Source organism: Borostomias antarcticus (assembly GCF_949987555.1).
Source record: "Borostomias antarcticus genome assembly, chromosome: 28".
In the NCBI taxonomy this organism is placed as follows: domain Eukaryota; kingdom Metazoa; phylum Chordata; class Actinopteri; order Stomiiformes; family Stomiidae; genus Borostomias; species Borostomias antarcticus.
Window position 1 is genome coordinate 2,881,383 of NC_140261.1, and position 18,873 is coordinate 2,900,255.

General features: G+C 41.8%; 2 protein-coding genes across 3 annotated transcripts in view; both read right to left on the reverse strand.

Annotated features, from left to right (window-relative positions):
• slc36a1 (solute carrier family 36 member 1) overlaps window positions 1–6,466 on the reverse strand; it is a 14,012-nt gene extending 7,546 nt beyond the window's left edge. Inside the window, exons 1-7 of one of the 2 annotated variants that reach the window (XM_084459439.1) lie at window positions 6,328–6,466; window positions 3,222–3,366; window positions 2,357–2,483; window positions 2,155–2,245; window positions 1,482–1,570; window positions 832–921; window positions 288–372 (exon numbers count right to left, since the gene is read on the reverse strand). In XM_084459439.1, coding sequence (XP_084315565.1) covers window positions 288–372; window positions 832–921; window positions 1,482–1,570; window positions 2,155–2,245; window positions 2,357–2,483; window positions 3,222–3,252 — 513 coding nt within the window. In that variant the 5' untranslated portion in view covers window positions 3,253–3,366; window positions 6,328–6,466. Of the gene's footprint in view, window positions 1–287; window positions 373–831; window positions 922–1,481; window positions 1,571–2,154; window positions 2,246–2,356; window positions 2,484–3,221; window positions 3,367–6,301 lie in introns of both variants that reach the window. The other variant, XM_084459440.1, reaches the window with a different exon arrangement.
• Window positions 6,467–14,841: 8,375 nt separating this feature from the next.
• Window positions 14,842–17,430, reverse strand: LOC311326636 (proteinase-activated receptor 4-like; the record flags this gene model as incomplete). Its single annotated transcript, XM_084459572.1, has 2 exons — window positions 14,842–15,899; window positions 17,346–17,430. 2 exons carry the CDS (start codon window positions 17,428–17,430, stop codon window positions 14,842–14,844), a joined length of 1,143 nt encoding a protein of 380 aa, XP_084315698.1.
• Window positions 17,431–18,873: the final 1,443 nt, after the last annotated feature.

An 18,873-nucleotide genomic window follows, 5' to 3' on the forward strand; every position in this document is an offset into this window, starting at 1 on the left:
GGCAGAATTTCTGTCCGCAAACATGCCAATTTTCTTAGCCATACACAGTTAATGTTTAAAGCTTCATCTAGATGGCAGATGGTTTGGATTAATCACTTTTAGATTTTAGGGCTGATATGTTTAATATGTACATGGCGTGCTTGAAAGAAAGCTGAACACGTGTGTGTGTGTGTGTGTGTGTGTGTGTGTGTGTGTGTGTGTGTGTGTGTGTGTGTGTGTGTGCGTACATGTGAGTGCGTGAGATTGTGTGTGTGTGCGTGAGTGTGTGTGTGTTCTTTGTCCATCACCTGTTTAACATTGTCACTAAGGAAGACAAAGTAGACACAGCAGAACCCAAGCTGAGTGATGATGAGGAACAGGTTCACCATCCGTCTAGAACAGAGAACACAGTCAAGAACAGGATCAATACTCCTCTAGAACAGAGCACACAGTCAAGAACAGGATCAATACTCCTCTAGAACAGAGAACACAGTCAAGAACAGGATCAATACTCCTCTAGAACAGAGCACACAGTCAAGAACATGATCAATACTCATCTAGAACAGAGAACACAGTCAAGAACAGGATCAATACTCATCTAGAACAGAGGTTCACTACCCGTCTAGAACAGAGGTTCACTACCCGTCTAGAACAGAGGTTCACTACCCATCAAGAAGAAGGAGGACACAGTCAAGGACCAAGATACACATTCTAGAGTATTTACCGTTCTGCATCCATTGTCAGTCAAAATGCAATAAAAACGAGTATATTTGCATTGACAGGCAAAGTCTACATGAGGTAACAGGTATAACAGGTAATGTTTAGGTTCTACTTGTAACTGTAGTTTTTTACCTCCCCCATATTGAGTGTCTTCTCAAGCATGATATGTTCTCCATCCCGTATTCCACCGCCTCGCCATAGTTCATGAATGGTTTGTTCATCCTGGAACATAGGATGAGAGGGAGAGGGGAGAGGTTTGGGAGTTACAGCAGCAGAAAAAACAGAGGTACAGAATAAAATCCAAGATTCAAGAGTCATAAATAAACATAGCATGCATAGTGCACACAATACAACAATATCCAAATGAAACATGCGAAGTAAAGAGCTATAAGTACTATCATCACTAGTATCCAATGTAAAGTGGCAGGGGTGTGTGAAGGGGGGGGGGGGGGGGGGGGTTGGCTGCTGGCACAAAGGACCACCTGACCCTCTCCGTTTGCACCATGGAGGGATGCGCCTGTAGGCTCGCCTCAGAGAGGATGGGAGGGGTTGTCCAACATGGACTTCAGTTTGTCCCTCAACAAATCAAGATCAAATCTGATTTGAAGTGCCGCTAAGGTGGAAAAGCACTATATAAGTGCAGTCCATTTACCATTTTTACCATTATACTGAGAACCGTGGAAACCCTACATGCAGCTATCAGAAAAGATCTGTACTTTGAACCTGCAGTGAATGTGTGTGTGTCTCATACATAACTGAGGGGATGCGAGGAGTCTACTTACTTGGCACTGAGATGATGGGAACATTTGACCAGGAGGTCCATGCAGTGGATGGCAATGATGCCCATAACAAAGAGACTCAATGGTCCCAACTGTGAAGAAAGAGAGAGAACTTGTCAAAGTGGGATTTGTTTTTGTTTGTAACATTAGTTGATGATCCTTCCTCTGCAGGGAAATCTAAAATCTATTTCTTGTCTTGGTATATCAGAAGTATGAAGTAAAAATAGGAAGATAGGTGTCAAAACAAGGCAGATGTAAACTGTAAACATAATGCATGTTCCTTTGTGGTAATAAGTGCACAGTGAAAAATGAGTCCCCCACCTATGAATGTCAGTCTATGCACAGTATGAATGTCAGTCTATGCACAGTATGAATGTCAGTCTATGCACAGTATGAATGTCAGTCTATGCACAGTATAAATGTCAGTCTATGCACAGTATGAATGTCAGTCTATGCACAGTATGAATGTCGGTCTTTGCACAGTATGAATGTCAGTCTATGCACAGTATGAATGTCAGTCTATGCACAGTATAAATGTCAGTCTATGCACAGTATGAATGTCAGTCTATGCACAGTATGAATGTCAGTCTATGCACAGTATGAATGTCAGTCTTTGCACAGTATGAATGTCAGTCTATGCACAGTATGAATGTCAGTCTATGCACAGTATGCTCACCACAAGTCCTGCGTGCTTCACTGCCAGAGGAAGACCCAGCAAACCTGTACCAATGTTTCCTTTCAGTAGGTGGATCAGAGTCTGGAGGAATCTGCGAGGATGCGTCAGAACCATGTTATAGCTTAAGCTCCGTTACACAATTATGCAGTAATATTAGAATATACTGTATAACCGTGTCATATTTTATAATCAGCATCCTTACGAGGTTCCTGACGGTCCTCCGATGCGCTCGTACTGGTTCTGGTCTCTGGCTGGGCCCGGAGAGCCGGGCGGGGCGCTCGGGTTACTGTCCTCTGAAGGGCTGTTCACCCGGCTGGAGAAGAGTGGGCCTGGCGTGAAGAGAACCATTTACATTACTTTTAGTGGCTTAATAGAGCTACATTTGCCAAGAGTAGAGTATGTGAACCAACAGTACATCCCTGTCATCATCACTGAAGCCTTCAATAAGAACAAGCGTTCATGAACTTTGTATTTATTCATTGACTTGGTAAAATTCAAAAAGTCCTTGACCAAAAATGCATACATGCTGCAGCTACAGGCCATGAGTAACTATGCCAGAAAGAATGACCATGATTGGTCCATAGGTGCTACTATAGTAACCAATTCAAAGCGCAAATTTAGAAATGCTGGCATTTCCACCCCGTTTGATGAAATTTTATGAAACTGTATGCGTTTCCTCATGGGCAACAAATTTCCCTCAAGAACCCATTTCAAGTCCGCCATCTTTGATTTTTCTGCAGGTGTAAAATTTGGCAAAACATTAGATTATATCCCGACATCTATGTTGCTCGGAGTCTGTGGTCCTTGGCCTGCTGTGTGCCAGGTCTGGGCATGTCTGTAGGACCCCTTCCTATGACCGCTTGCGGTTATATTTTTCTCTACTTTTGATAATGTTACTTTAATTATAGCGTTATCTGTATGCTATACGTACGTATGTGCTCTGCAATATGTCCCAAACATTTTCCAGAAGCTTGCCTCGTCTCATTGAGAGAAGTTGGAGTGGCCTGTCTCCAGCCTGGTTTGCTTCCTGACTGACCCCAGAGGGGAGGGTGGTTTGGGGTACATACCCTCGTCACTGTAGTCGGTGTTGGACATCATAGCTGGTCTATGGTGGATCTCCCCATTCACTCACAGCCTCTTTGATATGAAGGCCAGCAGATGGAGATGAGTTCTACTCCCGCTGAGTTCGCTGATCTCTTTTACAAGGAAGACCTGGACAAAATAACAGCATAAAAACAGTTACACACAAAACAACAACAAAAACACAACAGGGTATGTTGTGTTAGAATGCATTTATATAGAATGCATTTACAACAGCAGAATAAATCCACAGCGATGAGGATTAACCGAATAATTGATCATTATACGTATAAGAGGTTATAAAAGCAGGCAGAGACCAATTGTGTTCGTTTCTTTTGGTCTATTTAAGCGTGATCCCAAGGATGTGGCGCAGAGCACATGAAGGATTTCTCTCCCAGGTCAGTCCTGGCCCCTGGATCAGACAACAGGATCATGTCTCAAACTATACCTACCGGCTGATCTCTGTGCAATCAGAGAGTATTTGTACTGTAGGATGGGAGTTTACCCAGAATAAGATCAGATACAATCAACTTGAATCTTTAATAATGGGAGTTACAGCAGTGAGAATGTACAAAATATAGAACATGCATCAGAGTAAAGAATATCCATAGGCCTACATGTAGAAGAGTACAAAATATATAGTATATAGCCCCCCTTACTACACTTTACTATGTGCAGGTGGGGGGAGGGCGCTCAAGCACTGTTACAAGTCTGACAGACTTCATCTCGCTCTGCGGTGTGTTTTCTGTGTCACTCTTTTGTTTGACCAGGGCGGGACGCGAACCTGCAACCTTGCGGATGTGCTAACAACTATGACAACAGAGACATCCAGCTCAGCAAAGTCATAAACTTTGCCTCCTTGTCACCCTAAAGGAACGCATGACCCACTCTGTTGAATATGAATAGAACGTTTATTCGCCATATGTGACAAGTGTTTGTCAATTTGGCCACATTTACACTGCCTGCCCAGCAAACACACAACGTCAGGGAGACATTCAGATCATGTCTTAATAACGTCCGTCGGTCCAGAACCCCATTTGTACGTCTGCTGGACCCCTCAATATTCACACGTCTGGCTTGGACCCCTCTAAGACGTCTGTGGACGTGCAGAACGGGTTCAATATCTGAAGGACTAAAAAAAACTTTCATTCTGGCTCCTAATTGGATGTCTTTGGACGTCCGAAAAAGACATCTAAAAGACGTCTTTTAGACGTGTCTTTGCTCAGTGGGTGGTTGAAGTGACCCAATTCTGTTTTTATGCTCAGGTGGCACATATCAGATATTACACATACGTGTAAGCAGAAGAAAAGCACATGGAATCGGATATTCTCAGATCCGTTTCAGGCCTCAGTCATATGTGGAAATAAATCAGACATAAATCAGACATCTGCTAATGCGACTGTAGTCTAAACGGACAGAACGGATATTCCCCGTCATTGCGATTCGTCCTTATTGAAAATGCGACTTTTAATGCATTTTAATGACGTAATGACGTTACTTCCACGCGCACAACGCAACCACATCCATCAACACCTGTCACAACTATTCCGCTTCACAAGAGAATGGAGGACGAAGGTATGGAGTCAAAATGAGGCCAGAAAGCATTGTAAACGTAAGTGAAGTATTGTAAAGAAAAACATATGAATTGTAAACGTAAGTGAAGTATTGTAAACGTAAGTGAAGTATTGTAAACGTAAGTGAAGTATTGTAAACAAAAAATATATAAATTATTACTTAATTATTAAAAAATAAAATAAAAATTGCATTTACAATACTTTTTTGCGTTTACAAAACCTTTTCTGCATTTACAAAAAAGTATCGTAAATGCAATTTTTATTTTATTTTTTAATAATTAAGTGATTATTTATATATTTTTTGTTTTTGTATATTTTTTGTTTTTGTTTACAATACTTCACTTACGTTTACAATACTTCACTTACATTTACAATTCATATTTTTTTGTTTACAATACTTCACTTACGTTTACAATGCTTTCTGGCCTCATTTTGACTCCATACGAAGGCTCAGGTCAGTGGACACCTGCCATGGTCACCTGTCTGTTGAGCCTTTGGGGTGAAGAGTCGGTGCAAGACAATTACTGGTTTGTACCGAAACAAAACCGTTTATGAGGAAATTCAGCTACTGACGTGACTAAAATGAAACGCAGTTTCAGAACAGGGAACCTAGGGGGCGCTGTTGTTGTATGCAAATGTTTATTTACTTTTCAGTCAACGACTGGGGGCTTTGACATTTATCATTTGACTTATATAAACAATTTTATCGTGAGCAATAAACATACTAAGACCAGAATGTATTGTTGAAATGGGGACAGACACACTTTTTAGGATGTTGATATTAGCCGCTAGCTAGCTAGCTCTGGCGTTAAGTTGCTATAGCAACGGTAAACAAAGCGACATGAAAGGGTTAACGACCGCGCAACGCTGTTGTATAAAAGCGATAAAAACACTCGAGGTAGTGCGTTCTCGTGGTTATTGTTACGGCTGTGCAGGGCGATGGCTGTACCGCAGCACAGCACACAATAAAGCACTGCCTCACGTGTCTTTGAGCTGGAGAGCCTAGCACTAGCTAAACACCGGTAGATCTCTCTCTCTCTCTAGCTGGCTAAACACCGGTAGATCTCTCTCTCTCTCTCTCTCTCTCTCTCTCTCTCTCTCTCTCTCTAGCTGGCTAAACACCGGTAGATCTCTCTCTCTCTCTCTCTCTCTCTCTCTCTCTAGCTGGCTAAACACCGGTAGATCTCTCTCTCTCTCTAGCTGGCTGAACACCGGTAGATCTCTCTCTCTCTCTAGCTGGCTAAACACCGGTAGATCTCTCTCTCTCTAGCTGGCTAAACACCGGTAGATCTCTCTCTCTCTCTCTAGCTGGCTAAACACCGGTAGATCTCTCTCTCTCTCTAGCTGGCTAAACACCGGTATCTCTCTCTCTCTCTAGCTGGCTAAACACCGGTAGCTCTCTCTCTCTCTCTAGCTGGCTAAACACCGGTATCTCTCTCTCTCTCTCTCTAGCTAGCTTAAGCTACGTCCTTACTCTGGTAAAGCAGACGTACCATTCGCTCCAAGCAAGATGACTCACCACGCAAGCCGAGTGTCTCTCCAGTTTACTTGGAACTGGTGCTATTGAGGATCATCTCATGAAAGAGCAGTGTTTCCAGCAACCACATAGGAGGTATATATCGATCTGGCTTGTCTGGTCTGGCTGGCTGGTGCTGCCCTCCCCGGGGTCTGGTCGGAGTGTCTCGGAGCCTGTGGACAGCAGCTGATCCCGTGATCTGAGACGGAGATCCCAGCCCATCAGCTGACTGACTCACAACAACTTCGAGTGCATTATTTTGCTCCTTTCGCCCGTGTCTGTTTTTTTTCTTGTATATTGTTTTTAGTGTAAAACGAAGTTTATTTTTTTTGCTGTGTCACGAAACGTCGCCTTAAGTGTACTGTAACGGCGATCATTAAATAAACAAAGAGGAAATGTTTTTTTCCGGTTCACGATTTACGTGATTTAAACTGTCACGTCACAGGAGGAAAACAGGAAGACATGGTAGTGGCTAGTTCCCATCAACGCAGAGGCCTTTGGTTTAAAGGAGTAGTAAAGGGAAAATGCATGTTTAGCCCTGTTTTAAGGTTACTTATGATCATATACAATTCAGATCAAAAAGTTGACAAAACTATCACTTTTCTATTGAAGAAAAACACAGACAATGCCAAAATACAGCAATTTTTGGAATCAAGGATTTACCGCACCAGCGGGAGTGAGTTTCCATCGGTTACCGGAACACACAAAAAGTGCTAGAGGGTTAGCATGGTGCACCTGCCTCTAGTCCAAGTCCTCCTAGAGGTGTTGTTGTTGTTGTCCTCGTTATTTTGCCTCCAGTATGTTGAAATGGCCATTTCATTGCTATTAATGTTATTTTTAATAATTACAACAACAATAATAATTTGTGTGTTTGTGTGGCTGTTCATATGACTTTTATAGACTTTTCCCAACGTATTCCCAATGTCCAGTCATGTGACAACAAACATTTTGGAAGGGTCATCAAGAGCTCACAACACATACTTTCTGAAGGTGTGATGCACACATTGACATAACACTACCAATAATATGTATAGTAATAATACTTGAATAAATACACGTGTTGTACTGTATACATAGTATATTACAAATTGGTTTAATAGTAGGATTAGAAGTAATCTCTGTTAAACTTTTTTAACTCTAGAAAGACATCTTCAAAAAGTATGACAAACTGCTCTTTTTTTCATCTTTCAGAACTGTTCTTATTATTTCTTCCATTTCTGAAATAAAAAAGAAACATACATTGAATAAGTGTTTATTTATTTACTCAATTCACTTATGTGTTTTTATCATATATAGAAAAAATGACACTTAACTCCTGGCCAAAACCACTGTCCAGGACAAACATGTATATGATGGCCCAGGACAAACATCTATATGATGACCCAGGACCAACATGTATGATGACCCAGGACAAACATCTATATGATGACCCAGGACAAACATCTACATGATAACCCAGGGCAAACATCTATAGGATGGCCCAGGGCAAACATCTACATGATGACCCAGGGCAAACATCTATAGGATGGCCCAGGACAAACATCTATATGATGACCCAGGGCAAACATCTACATGATAACCCAGGACAAACATCTATATGATAACCCAGGGCAAACATCTATAGGATGGCCCAGGGCAAACATCTATATGATGACCCAGGGCAAACATCTACATGATGACCCAGGGCAAACATCTATATGATAACCCAGGACAAACATTTTTATGATGGCCCAGGGCAAACATCTATATGATGACCCAGGGCAAACATCTATATGATAACCCAGGACAAACATTTTTATGATGGCCCAGGGCAAACATCTATATGATAACCCAGGACAAACATTTTTATGATGGCCCAGGGCAACCATTAATTGGCCCATCTGCTTACTACTGTATATGCTGATCCAGGACAAACACATGAAAGTACATTTGTCTACAGTATATGTAATTGATATAATCCATAATGTCACAAAGCAAGACATTCTGCATTTAAATTAATGGCAAATACATCACTAATGTGCTTATGTAGCTTGCTACAGAAAACATCTGCAAGTTGGCCATCTAGCTAGGCTAACATTAACTAGCTACTGTAGCTATCTTTTCGACACAAAACCGATTTGGAAAAACATAAAAAATGTCTCACAAAAGCCACGGTCAAACATTTGTTTTTGTTTATATGTAACATGAAGACATTTAAAACATCTGTAGCTAACAGTTAACATTTCAGCGCTGAAGGGCACTCTTGCTTAGTTGCTAAGGTTAGCTGTTTTGTAGATTTCCACCAGCTAGATTCCACTGGGCCTTTCTGTAACACAAATGTACTCAATCTCAGACAATCACATTATAATAAAATAAAAAATACTAATAATTACCTTTGAGTTAGTTGCCACTGGCAAGTGCTTTCTCCAACTTTCTCTTCCCGCTTTTTGGGGGGGGGGGATTTCTAGCTATGACATCACAACAACGTGATTGGTCCATTGCAGTGATGGTCCTGGAACAACATTTTTATGATGCTCCAGGAATGAGTCCAACAGGACAATATCAGATTGTGCGCTGCATGTAAGCCAAATAACCAGTCATGGCTCTTGTTTAATCATTCAGCTAACTGGAATTGTTTTGAGAACATTGTGATTGCCCTCTGTACCAAGAGCACAACAGCTGGTCTAAATATTTAATCTAATTGTGACCTGTTTCTGTGGAACACTAACCTGGTGACCCTGGTGAGTTTCATGGTTGTTTGTTTTTGTTGTTGTGGTTGATCACTTCATGATTCAAAATCTGCAGAGAATAGTGATGTTGAACAATTTAGGGTTTGGGTTGCCAGGCTAATAGAACGACAGAGCCCCTGAAGTGACATGGAGGAAAAATTCAAGGTTGAAAAAAAAACTTTGCGAGAAACTTTATGAGTCTCCCTGTCTCCCTCAACCATCAAATGAGAAATATCTTCCTGCAATAAAGTGTTGACCATTAAAAACACAGGACCTATCTACAGGGTCAAATGAGGGCACCAGGGGAAATAGTCAATAGTCTTGACATGATTTCGGGAAAGCTCTGTTTGATTAGTAACATTTGTTTAATGTGATCTTTGACAAATATGTTGGGAGATTGTGAAAGCACACTGGCAGGTTCCAGCAGAGTAAACATGGAATCACTCCTGTGACAAATAAAAGCCAGAACCCAAATGAGTGCTGCAGACTTGTGAAGACACATGTACTGTAAGTATACCACATATTATAGTTTTACCCATTTTGTTGGCATTGATACTTGTTGATTGCTTTTGGTCATTGTCATGAATGTGTTATGTTGCTATAATACTACTACTACTACTACTAATAATAATAATAATAATAACAGTAATAATACTAATAATTATTATTATTAAGGGCCAGAGTTCCTCTGTTTTAAAACAACAATGGCCAATACGTCAGGCCAAGTGTTGCTGGCTAGCCCAGGGACATACAGTAGGCAAACATGTGTACTAGCACCCCTCTGATAGAGCAGCAATGAAAAACTACCCAAATTTGACCTGAACCTACACAACCTAAAAGCAAGCACACCTACATAAATCTAGTTTCAATTGAAGTCTCTGTTACAGATGCTGTCGTTTGAGTTCTGCCTGCATGCAAGTATTTACTTCAACTGTTATCACGGAGTATCATCTCTATCCTTGTTGTTGTTTTTTCCACTAGGAAATAATGACATTCCTGCATCCTGGTTTGCTGCTGGTGCTCCTGGGTGCCATGACAACTGTGCTGTCCCAACCTGCAAATATAAAAGACCGTTATAATAAATTCCTCGTCCAACATGTTAAGGGGGAGATGAGCGTTAGCAGATGTGAAAATGAGATAAGAAGCAGGGGGATATCCAAAACTGGTAGTAACAAGTGTAAAGACACCAATACCTTTATCCTTGCTTCTGGAAATCAAGTTCGAGCAATCTGTGGAAGGGCTGGTGAACATCATGGAGACTTGACCAAGAGCCTCCAACCCTTTGCCATTATTGTCTGTAAACTGAGGAATGAGGACGCTTCGCTTCCTCACTGTGAGTACAGGGGTAGCCGTTACACTAGAAAAATTGCTATTGCATGTGATCAAGGCTGGCCAGTACACTTTGAGAAGGATATTGTTTATTTCCAAAACTGATATTATTTCAGTTGTTTCATTTCAATAAAGCAATGATTCCTATCACAAACAAATATCTCTAGTAAGATGTATGATTATTACTATACTGTATTTACACAACAAAATGTATCCTCTCAACCTATGTAAACCACTTCTTTAAGTGGAATTAGGTTTGTTTTACACTCATTGACAGCTACACAGTGAACAAATTAAGTTATTCGGATTCAGCATTGCTTCATGAGCGCAGCTGGTTAAAACAGTGTTTGTCCCGCAGGAGACACGGGTTCGAATCCCACCCAAGGCATGCCGAAATGTGTGGGTTACACCACACCTACTGCATGTGCTGTATAAGCCAAATAGTAATTGTTATTGTTTTATCAGTCAAACTTACTGGAATTGTATTGAGAACATTTTGTTTGCCCTCAGTACCAAGAGCACAACGGTGGCCAAAATCTAATTATTTTAATGGTTTTTATGGTTGTTGTTGCTATTGTTGTTGTTCACTGCTGATTCAAAATCTGCAGAGAAGAGTGATTATATGTTAAACGATTTAGAGTTTGGGTTGCCAGACTAATAGAACATACCCTCAAATGCTAAATATTTTCATGCAATAAAGTCTAGAGCAGGGGTAATCAAGTAAAGTTCTGAGAGGTCCAGTTAAATGTCAAAAATGTCCCTCAACGCAGACAAAACAAAAAAACTCCACAGAATTCCCAGGTCAGCGGTGGCCGAGTGGATAGTGGGTTGTGAGTTCAATCCTTGGTGTGGACATACCAAGGTACCATGATATATTTTGTCACTGGATGTTGTAGAAGTTGTGTAACGAGCGTGGGTCATATTTGTATATTATAGACCCTTTTACAGCCTAGTCAGCACAAGTAGCCTATGCGCACGCATTCTTGAAACAGTAGCAGAGGAAGACAGACGAAATCGCCATTATTAAGCATCGGCGCTCTAGTGACAAACTTTATTCGTTTCAAGAGGAAACCGGCCTTTTCAGAAATGGAGTCACCTGTGGCTAAGCATAGCCTACAGACTGGACTGAGGACATAATCAGAAATGCCCGCGTTTGCGGTGCCCATTTTATATCAGGTAAGTTATTTTCTCGTCCCTATAGCGCCCTAAAATACAGCTTGTCGGTGGACACGCAACCGTATGCATTTCAGATTGATCATGTTGGCAATGTGTGTGAATTTGCTGCTATGTGAGAGATAAGGACCTGTTGTCGCATGTCGTTGACAAGCTTCCCCTTATGGTGTCAGAACGATGGCTTATAAATGCAATGTTATTAAGTTAAATACAGTAGCCCAGAGATGGTTAGCACTGGCAGGGCTATTTGAATTTGATAAAAGGCGTTGTGGTGTTTGAGCACGAGTTGTCATAGCCTAATGGACTTCGTTTTGGTGCGGAATTATAGTTGTTTACTTTTTGATAGGAACAATCAAAGCTGCTGCTAGTTGTTGTGAGCCCATGAGCTAACTGGCTATCCCGCTCTTATTGTGCTGGATTAGCATTGGAAGCATTGAAACTGATGTGTCCAGGTGACAAGATCCATCTTTATTTATCAGACATTACCGTCCTACCAGTCCCGCACAGAAACAAGCCAGCCAACACACACAAGCCAGGCTTGACCTGCCTGGTTAATCAAATATTTGTTTCATGTGTCTGTTTGAGTGATACAACTCTTTACAGGCCAAGGTCTCCTCTCAAACTGTTGCTAAGGTCCCCTCTCAAACTATTGCTAAGGTCCCCTCTCAAACAGTAAACAACTGTTCCAAAGCACAGCTGAATTGACCTTTTCCCTCATTGGGACCGAAAACTAGAACAGTAAAAAGATGTGTTAAATGACATTTTGTTTAAGGCTCTGTAATGTCAATACATCTTGAAATACACAGTTTACACAGTACACACATTTGACAAGCATACATACATACATACATACATACATACATACATACATACATACATACACACATACATACATACATACATACATACATACAGTCAACTGAAGGGATCTTATTTTTTGATATTGACTGGCTGGCCATACATACCAATGACATAAATACTATAGGCCTACACTTTTTATATCACCAGCAAAATGGTTCCATGTGCTTGGGCAATGGACGTTTTCAGAGATTGGCTTGATGAGTTCACATGCAACAGCCAAAACCCTTATTTAACTGTTTAGAATGTTCAGCAACTTTTAGACAATCTTTCAACTTTCGCCCATAAACATATAATGTGTTGCCCTTAGCAGCGGTCAATATTGCTTGGTGGCCGTTGACGTTGGTCAATTATTGAGAAATAATTGAGCGGTCCAATCAGAATCAAGTATTTCAGAGCCGTGTAATAGACAGACAGACAGACAGACAGACACTTGCCATAAGTGATCATTTTGGGTCCTCTTTGCTTTTCTGTTCTGACAGAGCATGCAGTTTCCCCAGTAACCAGGGGGTGGGAGTAAAGCTCTACCATACAGTAGTGAGGGATGGATGGTCAGAATCATCCCAGTATCTAAAGCAATGAGAGTTATGTTGGTTCATGATTTGCACTATATTGTGATGATCTAACACAAGCTATAACACCATTGTCTTAACCATTCTGACTTTTGATGCTGTATCAATCTGCTGCTATCTGATCAATGATGGGCTTTCTACCAAATGTGTGAAATTAAAGGGTAAAATATGTACACTGCAAAAATTGATTTAGCTTCTATGGGGAAAACATCACATCACAGCACATTTCCTCATACATAGAACCTCTGGGTCAGCTGGAGCATCATGGTGTGGTCCATATACTATGCCTTTTTTGGCCAGTGCTGTATGTAAGTATGATCAAATTAATGCATTCTACTGTATAAAGTAAATATTAGATCTGATGTCAGACATCGGATTTATTAACAACTATTTAAACATACAGTGCCTTATTTTGGTGAGGGTGTCAAGCTGTGTTCCTCTGTCGGGCTTGTTTCCCCATAGGTCAAGGTCAAGGTCAACTTTATTTATAAAGCACGTTTAAAATCAACCGAAGTTGCACCAAAGTGCTGTACAATATATAAAATAAAATAAAACAAAAAAACAGAATAAAGTGCCCATAATCACAGAATAATAAAAGGACAGGACACAAAACAGGACAAGGGATGTAGGCTATCAGGCCTCAAAAGCCAGTGAAAACAAGTGTTTTAAGCTGAGACTTAAAGAGCCCTAGGTTCTGTGCGTGTCTAATGTGTGGAGGGAGGCTGTTCCAGAGCTTTGGGCCAGCCACCGCAAAAGCTCGGTCACCCTTGGTCTTAAGTCTCGATCTAGGGACTGTTAAAAGCCCCGCCTCATCCAAACGGCGAAGGGAGCAGCATCTCTCGGAGACGCTGTGCATGCACTGAACTACAGGGATACTACAGGAGCACTGAGGCTCAAAACCAATTTCTTTAGCGTGTTTTATCTGCATAGTTATATTGATGAAGTGAAAGGCAAATTTCATTACTAGTTATATTTTGACAATGGGGTAACAGAATCTATGTTTGTTGTTTGTTTTTTTGTCTTTATTAACACAACCAACGAAAAATGTGTGCTCATTTGCATAATTGTAATTTTATAGGCTAAATACTTGTATTTCGCAATAAATAAGTGCATGTAAGCATGTTGACAAGAGCTGCAAATTGACTGCATTTATATGCTTTAATAATCCCCATTGGGAACATATGGAAAAAATATGCTCGCTTGCTAGTATGTATGAGGCGAGGAAATCAGTTCGTATGAGTTGCTTCACTTAATTAACCATAGTAATGTTCTCCATCACATCTCACTCTCATAATACTCTATCATGCTTGTTATCATTCATCTATAAAGCAGCAATAAGCATAGCCAACATGTCAAGTCACATGGGAGGGAAATTGTTTGACAGTTATTAATTTTGATGTATCTGGAATTGGGACCCTTTATAACCCCCCCCCCCCCCCCCTAAGGAGTGTTATATCATGGTGTTACGCCATGCATCCTTTTATGAGGACTTTAGATTTAAAATATATATATATATATATTGGGGACTTTCAGTGATAAGATTTACCATGAATCAATCCACGCTCGAATCCTGATTTATACAGAATATAGAATATCAAATCACAACACACTATTTACTTATTTACAAAATAAAAACTGGGCCTACTTATATTTTTGAAGTTGTTTCTAAAACAGACAGATAAGCAAGCTAAAATTAACCAGTACATCAGAGCTTACCTCAGACAACTCCTCTGTTAACATCCTGCATATCTAGTCTCACAGATAAAACAGCATACATTTAAGTAGAGACAGGAACGTAAAACAATGCTGCATAGTGTTTGAGTCAGGTCCATGTCTGAGGGCACAAAAGATTAATTTAAATTAGAATAGTTTAGCCGTCATGGTTTCTCCAGCTCTGAAGACAATGTCACCCTCTGACTAAACTCGATGACCTTTGACGGCGGCGTTCGTGAGGATGATAAATACGACACCTGGTTCCCTGAGGAGGAGCTTGCCTCTTCCCGAGAGCACAGCGCCATCCTGACTTTTCCCCTGAAGTCGTCGTTGACGTAGTAGAAGATGAACGGGTCTATGCAGCTGCTGAAGGTGCTGACGGCTAGACTGACCATGTAGGCTACGTACAGGCTGTCCTCAGCGTCAGTCAGGTAGGAGTCAGAGTAGTGCAGCAGGAGGAGGATGTTACTCGGCAGGAAACAGGCCATGAACACCACCAGAACCAGCACAGTAACTCTCACTGCGTGGGTGTAACGACGGCCTCCAGCCACCAGGGTGCGTATCACAGCAGCGTAGCTACACAGGATGACCAGGAAAGGAAACAGGAAGCAAACGGCAAAAAGGCTAGCGAAGTATGGGAAGAAATAATTAATCTGGAAATAAATGAAAAAATCATGGCAGGTGGTGATTTTGGGATTATCCAGCTTGTAGGACTGGCACGAGATGAGCAACGGTATCATAGCAGCTATCGTTACAGCACACACCCCTATGCTCATATAGATGGACGCGCGACGACTTCGTAGCGTCTTGGCACCGAACGGGTGCACCAGTGCCACATAACGGTCCGCGGCCACTAGTGCCAGGCACATCACCGAGCCGTACATGTTCCCGTAGAACAGGGCCGTTACCACGCGACAGAGCGGTTCGCCGAAACCCCAGTCGTTGCCCTGGAAGTGATAGATGATGCGGAAAGGAAGGACCAGCAGTAGCATGAGGTCACTGATGGTGAGGTTGATGAGGAGGATGGTGGAGGGGAGTTTATCTGTGCGGAAGAGAAGGACCCAGAATGCCAGCAGGTTGGCCAGGAGGCCGATGCTGAAGGCTATCAGATATAGGATGGGAATGTAGAGGACGGTAGTGGGAGCCTGGACCTCCTCTTTCTGCTTGTCGCTCAGGGTGGTGAAGCTACAGTTGGACGTCTGAAGCCTGAAGGAGCGCAGACCTGCAGAAGCAGAGATTTTATCAAACAGGGTTCCTTGTTAAGGATATACAACACATACTGTACAGTAGCAATGTCAAATGAAGGCAAGCGTTGATAGGTTTATAGATACTGCACTAAAATCCATGCATCATCCGATTTGTCTTTGTAATTGATCCTGATATGGTGTTCAAGGTCTCTCTAAAACGGTATTTCTCAGGGACTAGCCTGGGTATAAGACTAGCTAGACAGACAATATGAAACATACATTAGAACACATACAGAAAATAGAGCACTTATCAAGACCCTCAAAGAGAATCACTTATGTACTGTACTGTAGTGAGTACAGTGCATTTAGGGTAATTTGCCGGATCTGGCAAGAACATGAAATGGGCCCACAAATGGTCAAAGCACCATCATCAATCACCGCTGGTTCAAACTGATCTAGAGGCTCACTAATGATCCTGTATTGTAATTGTCACATCTTGTGGTGAACCCTCTGTATTTACTCTGGTGAAGTCAGAGTCAGATACGCCTCCTGGGGAGTGCTCTTGATCTGGACAACTGTTATGAAACGGTCTTTCTTCACCAGGGAAATAATTATTCTATCATCCACCACAGTTTTCCATGGTCTTCTGGGACCTTTGGTGTTGCTGAACTTACTAGTGTGATCTTTCTTTTTAAGAATGTTCCAAACAGTTGATTTGGTCACACCTAATGTTTTTACTGTCTCTCTGATGGGTTTGTTTAGATTTTTCAGCCTAATGATGGCTTGCTTCACTATTAGTGACAGCTCTTTCGATTTCATAATGAGAGTTGACAGCAACAGATTCCAAAGGCAAGTATCACACTTGAAATTAACTCTATACCTTGTATCTGCTCCTTGTAAATGAAACAACGAGGGAATAACACACATTTGGCCATGGAACAGCTGAGCAACCAATTGTCCAATTACTTTTGGTCCCTTATAAAGGGGGGGACCACGTATAAAATTGTTTGTAATTCCTACACCGTTCACCTGATTTGGATGTAAATATCCTCAAATTAAAGCTGAAAGTGCACTTAAAGCACATACTGTATTGAATGTTTCATTTCAAATCCATTGTGGTGGTGTACAGAGCCAAAATGATGAAAATTGTGTAAATTTCCAAATATTTATAGACTTAACTGGATATAATGGACAGGAAATAGCCTGTGCATAGCCGTAAGATACGCCATAGAAAACGCATTCCTTCTCCAAGATAAGACACATTTTTACCTTAAACAGAGACTTATCTAAACAAATCACAGAAACCCCCTTAAACAGACATGTGGTGAAGTGAATCTCAATGGTCATGATTTGAAAACGTCACCTCAAAATGTAGCCCGCATACAGACAGAATGACCCATTGAGAACTCTTGAGAGAATAACTGTATAGATACAGTATACTGACTGGAGAAAAAAAAACTGGAGAAGAGGCGCCAACTTACAGATGCCCATCCCAGAGCATTCCTCAGCTGGAGAGGAGGAACATCCATGAAGGAGAGCAGAGAGAGAAACCAGAAGCAGAAGCATCCTGGGAACAGCCGGCACAGGTATGGTACAGGAGAAGTCCATAACAGGAAGAGTTGCTAACTACGGCAGAGAGGTTTTAAAAAGTCTCTCTCAGTCATACTGTATGTGCTGACACACACAGGCACAAATAGCCTACCACATCCTCTCTCTCTTCTGCAGAAGACGTTCTTCCAGCTTATACTAATACTAAACGCACACACACCCACACACACACAGGGAAGAAGCACAGGTTAACCAACACCAGTTATTCTGCAGTGCATTAATATCTGAGGATCTGCGCAGCCAACCGCAGCCAAGGCTCCACGGCCTAGTTTATACGCCAGCTACGCTGATGCGGTTGTGACCCGAGGAGTCCTTGGGGGAGTGTGTAACTGAATAAAATAATTGAATCGGTCGCTATTTCATAGCTTGCTTGGCTCTACCTGATGGCCTGGAGGCAGCTCTTTGATCAAATGTGCCTCAAAAACAATACAATGGGCTACAATAGAATAATATTGATAAGATGGGCAAAGTACTGTGATGAACCTGGATGGGAGGGGACATTTGTGGCAGAGTGTTGCGCAATCACAAACTGATCACAGCCATTAGGCTGAGGAACTCTGCATGGGAACTCTGGGGTTCAAAGGCAGGGCCAGGGGTTCCCTCGGTGTTGCTGGAGAATTGTGTTTGTGTCTGTGAACGTGCACACCCTGGGAAGGAGGGCGTCGTTCTGGGCTCATAGTGCTGCCGGCGACGAAGATAGCAAGATAGGGGAAGCTGTTCGTGAGCTAGGAGGGGAGGCTAGTCACCTCCTTTAGGAGTGTGTGTGTGTTGTGTGTGTGTGTGTGTGTGTGTGTGTGTGTGTGTGTGTGTGTGTGTGTGTGTGTGTGTGTGTGTGTGTGTGGGTGTGGGTGTGTGTGTGTGGGTGTGTGTGTGTGTGTTTGCCCCGTTCTCCAGTCCTGAGCTTCAGTGTTCGGCCCACTACCATGCGCTGTCAGCACTGCCCGACCAAAGCTATCCCCGGGGAGTCGGACAGTAGCCATGTTTCCATCCACACGTTTTATGCGAATTAAGTTATATCGAATTAAAAATGCTTTATGGAAACAGTAAAATTCGATTAAAAGTCATGAAAATCGACAAAAAGTTTGTACTGTCGATCTCATCGGATTTTCTCTTGTTCGATAAAAGTATTTTGTTATAAATGCTTTATCCGATTTAAAGGGCAATGCTCGTTTTTGACAACCTGAACCTTATTTACGACATATTATAAGAAGTTTGACTCACTGATTCACTTTTGTGTAGTTCGGAGGCCTGTAGAAGAAATTTAAAATCCAGCGCGAGCCAGTATATCCATGTAATGACGGTGATCGAGAATGCAGTTTCTCAAAATCTATTTTCGGCCGCTAAACGGTTGTTTTCATCAATCAGATTGGATGAATCAACAGATGAGATTCTCTGCGCTAC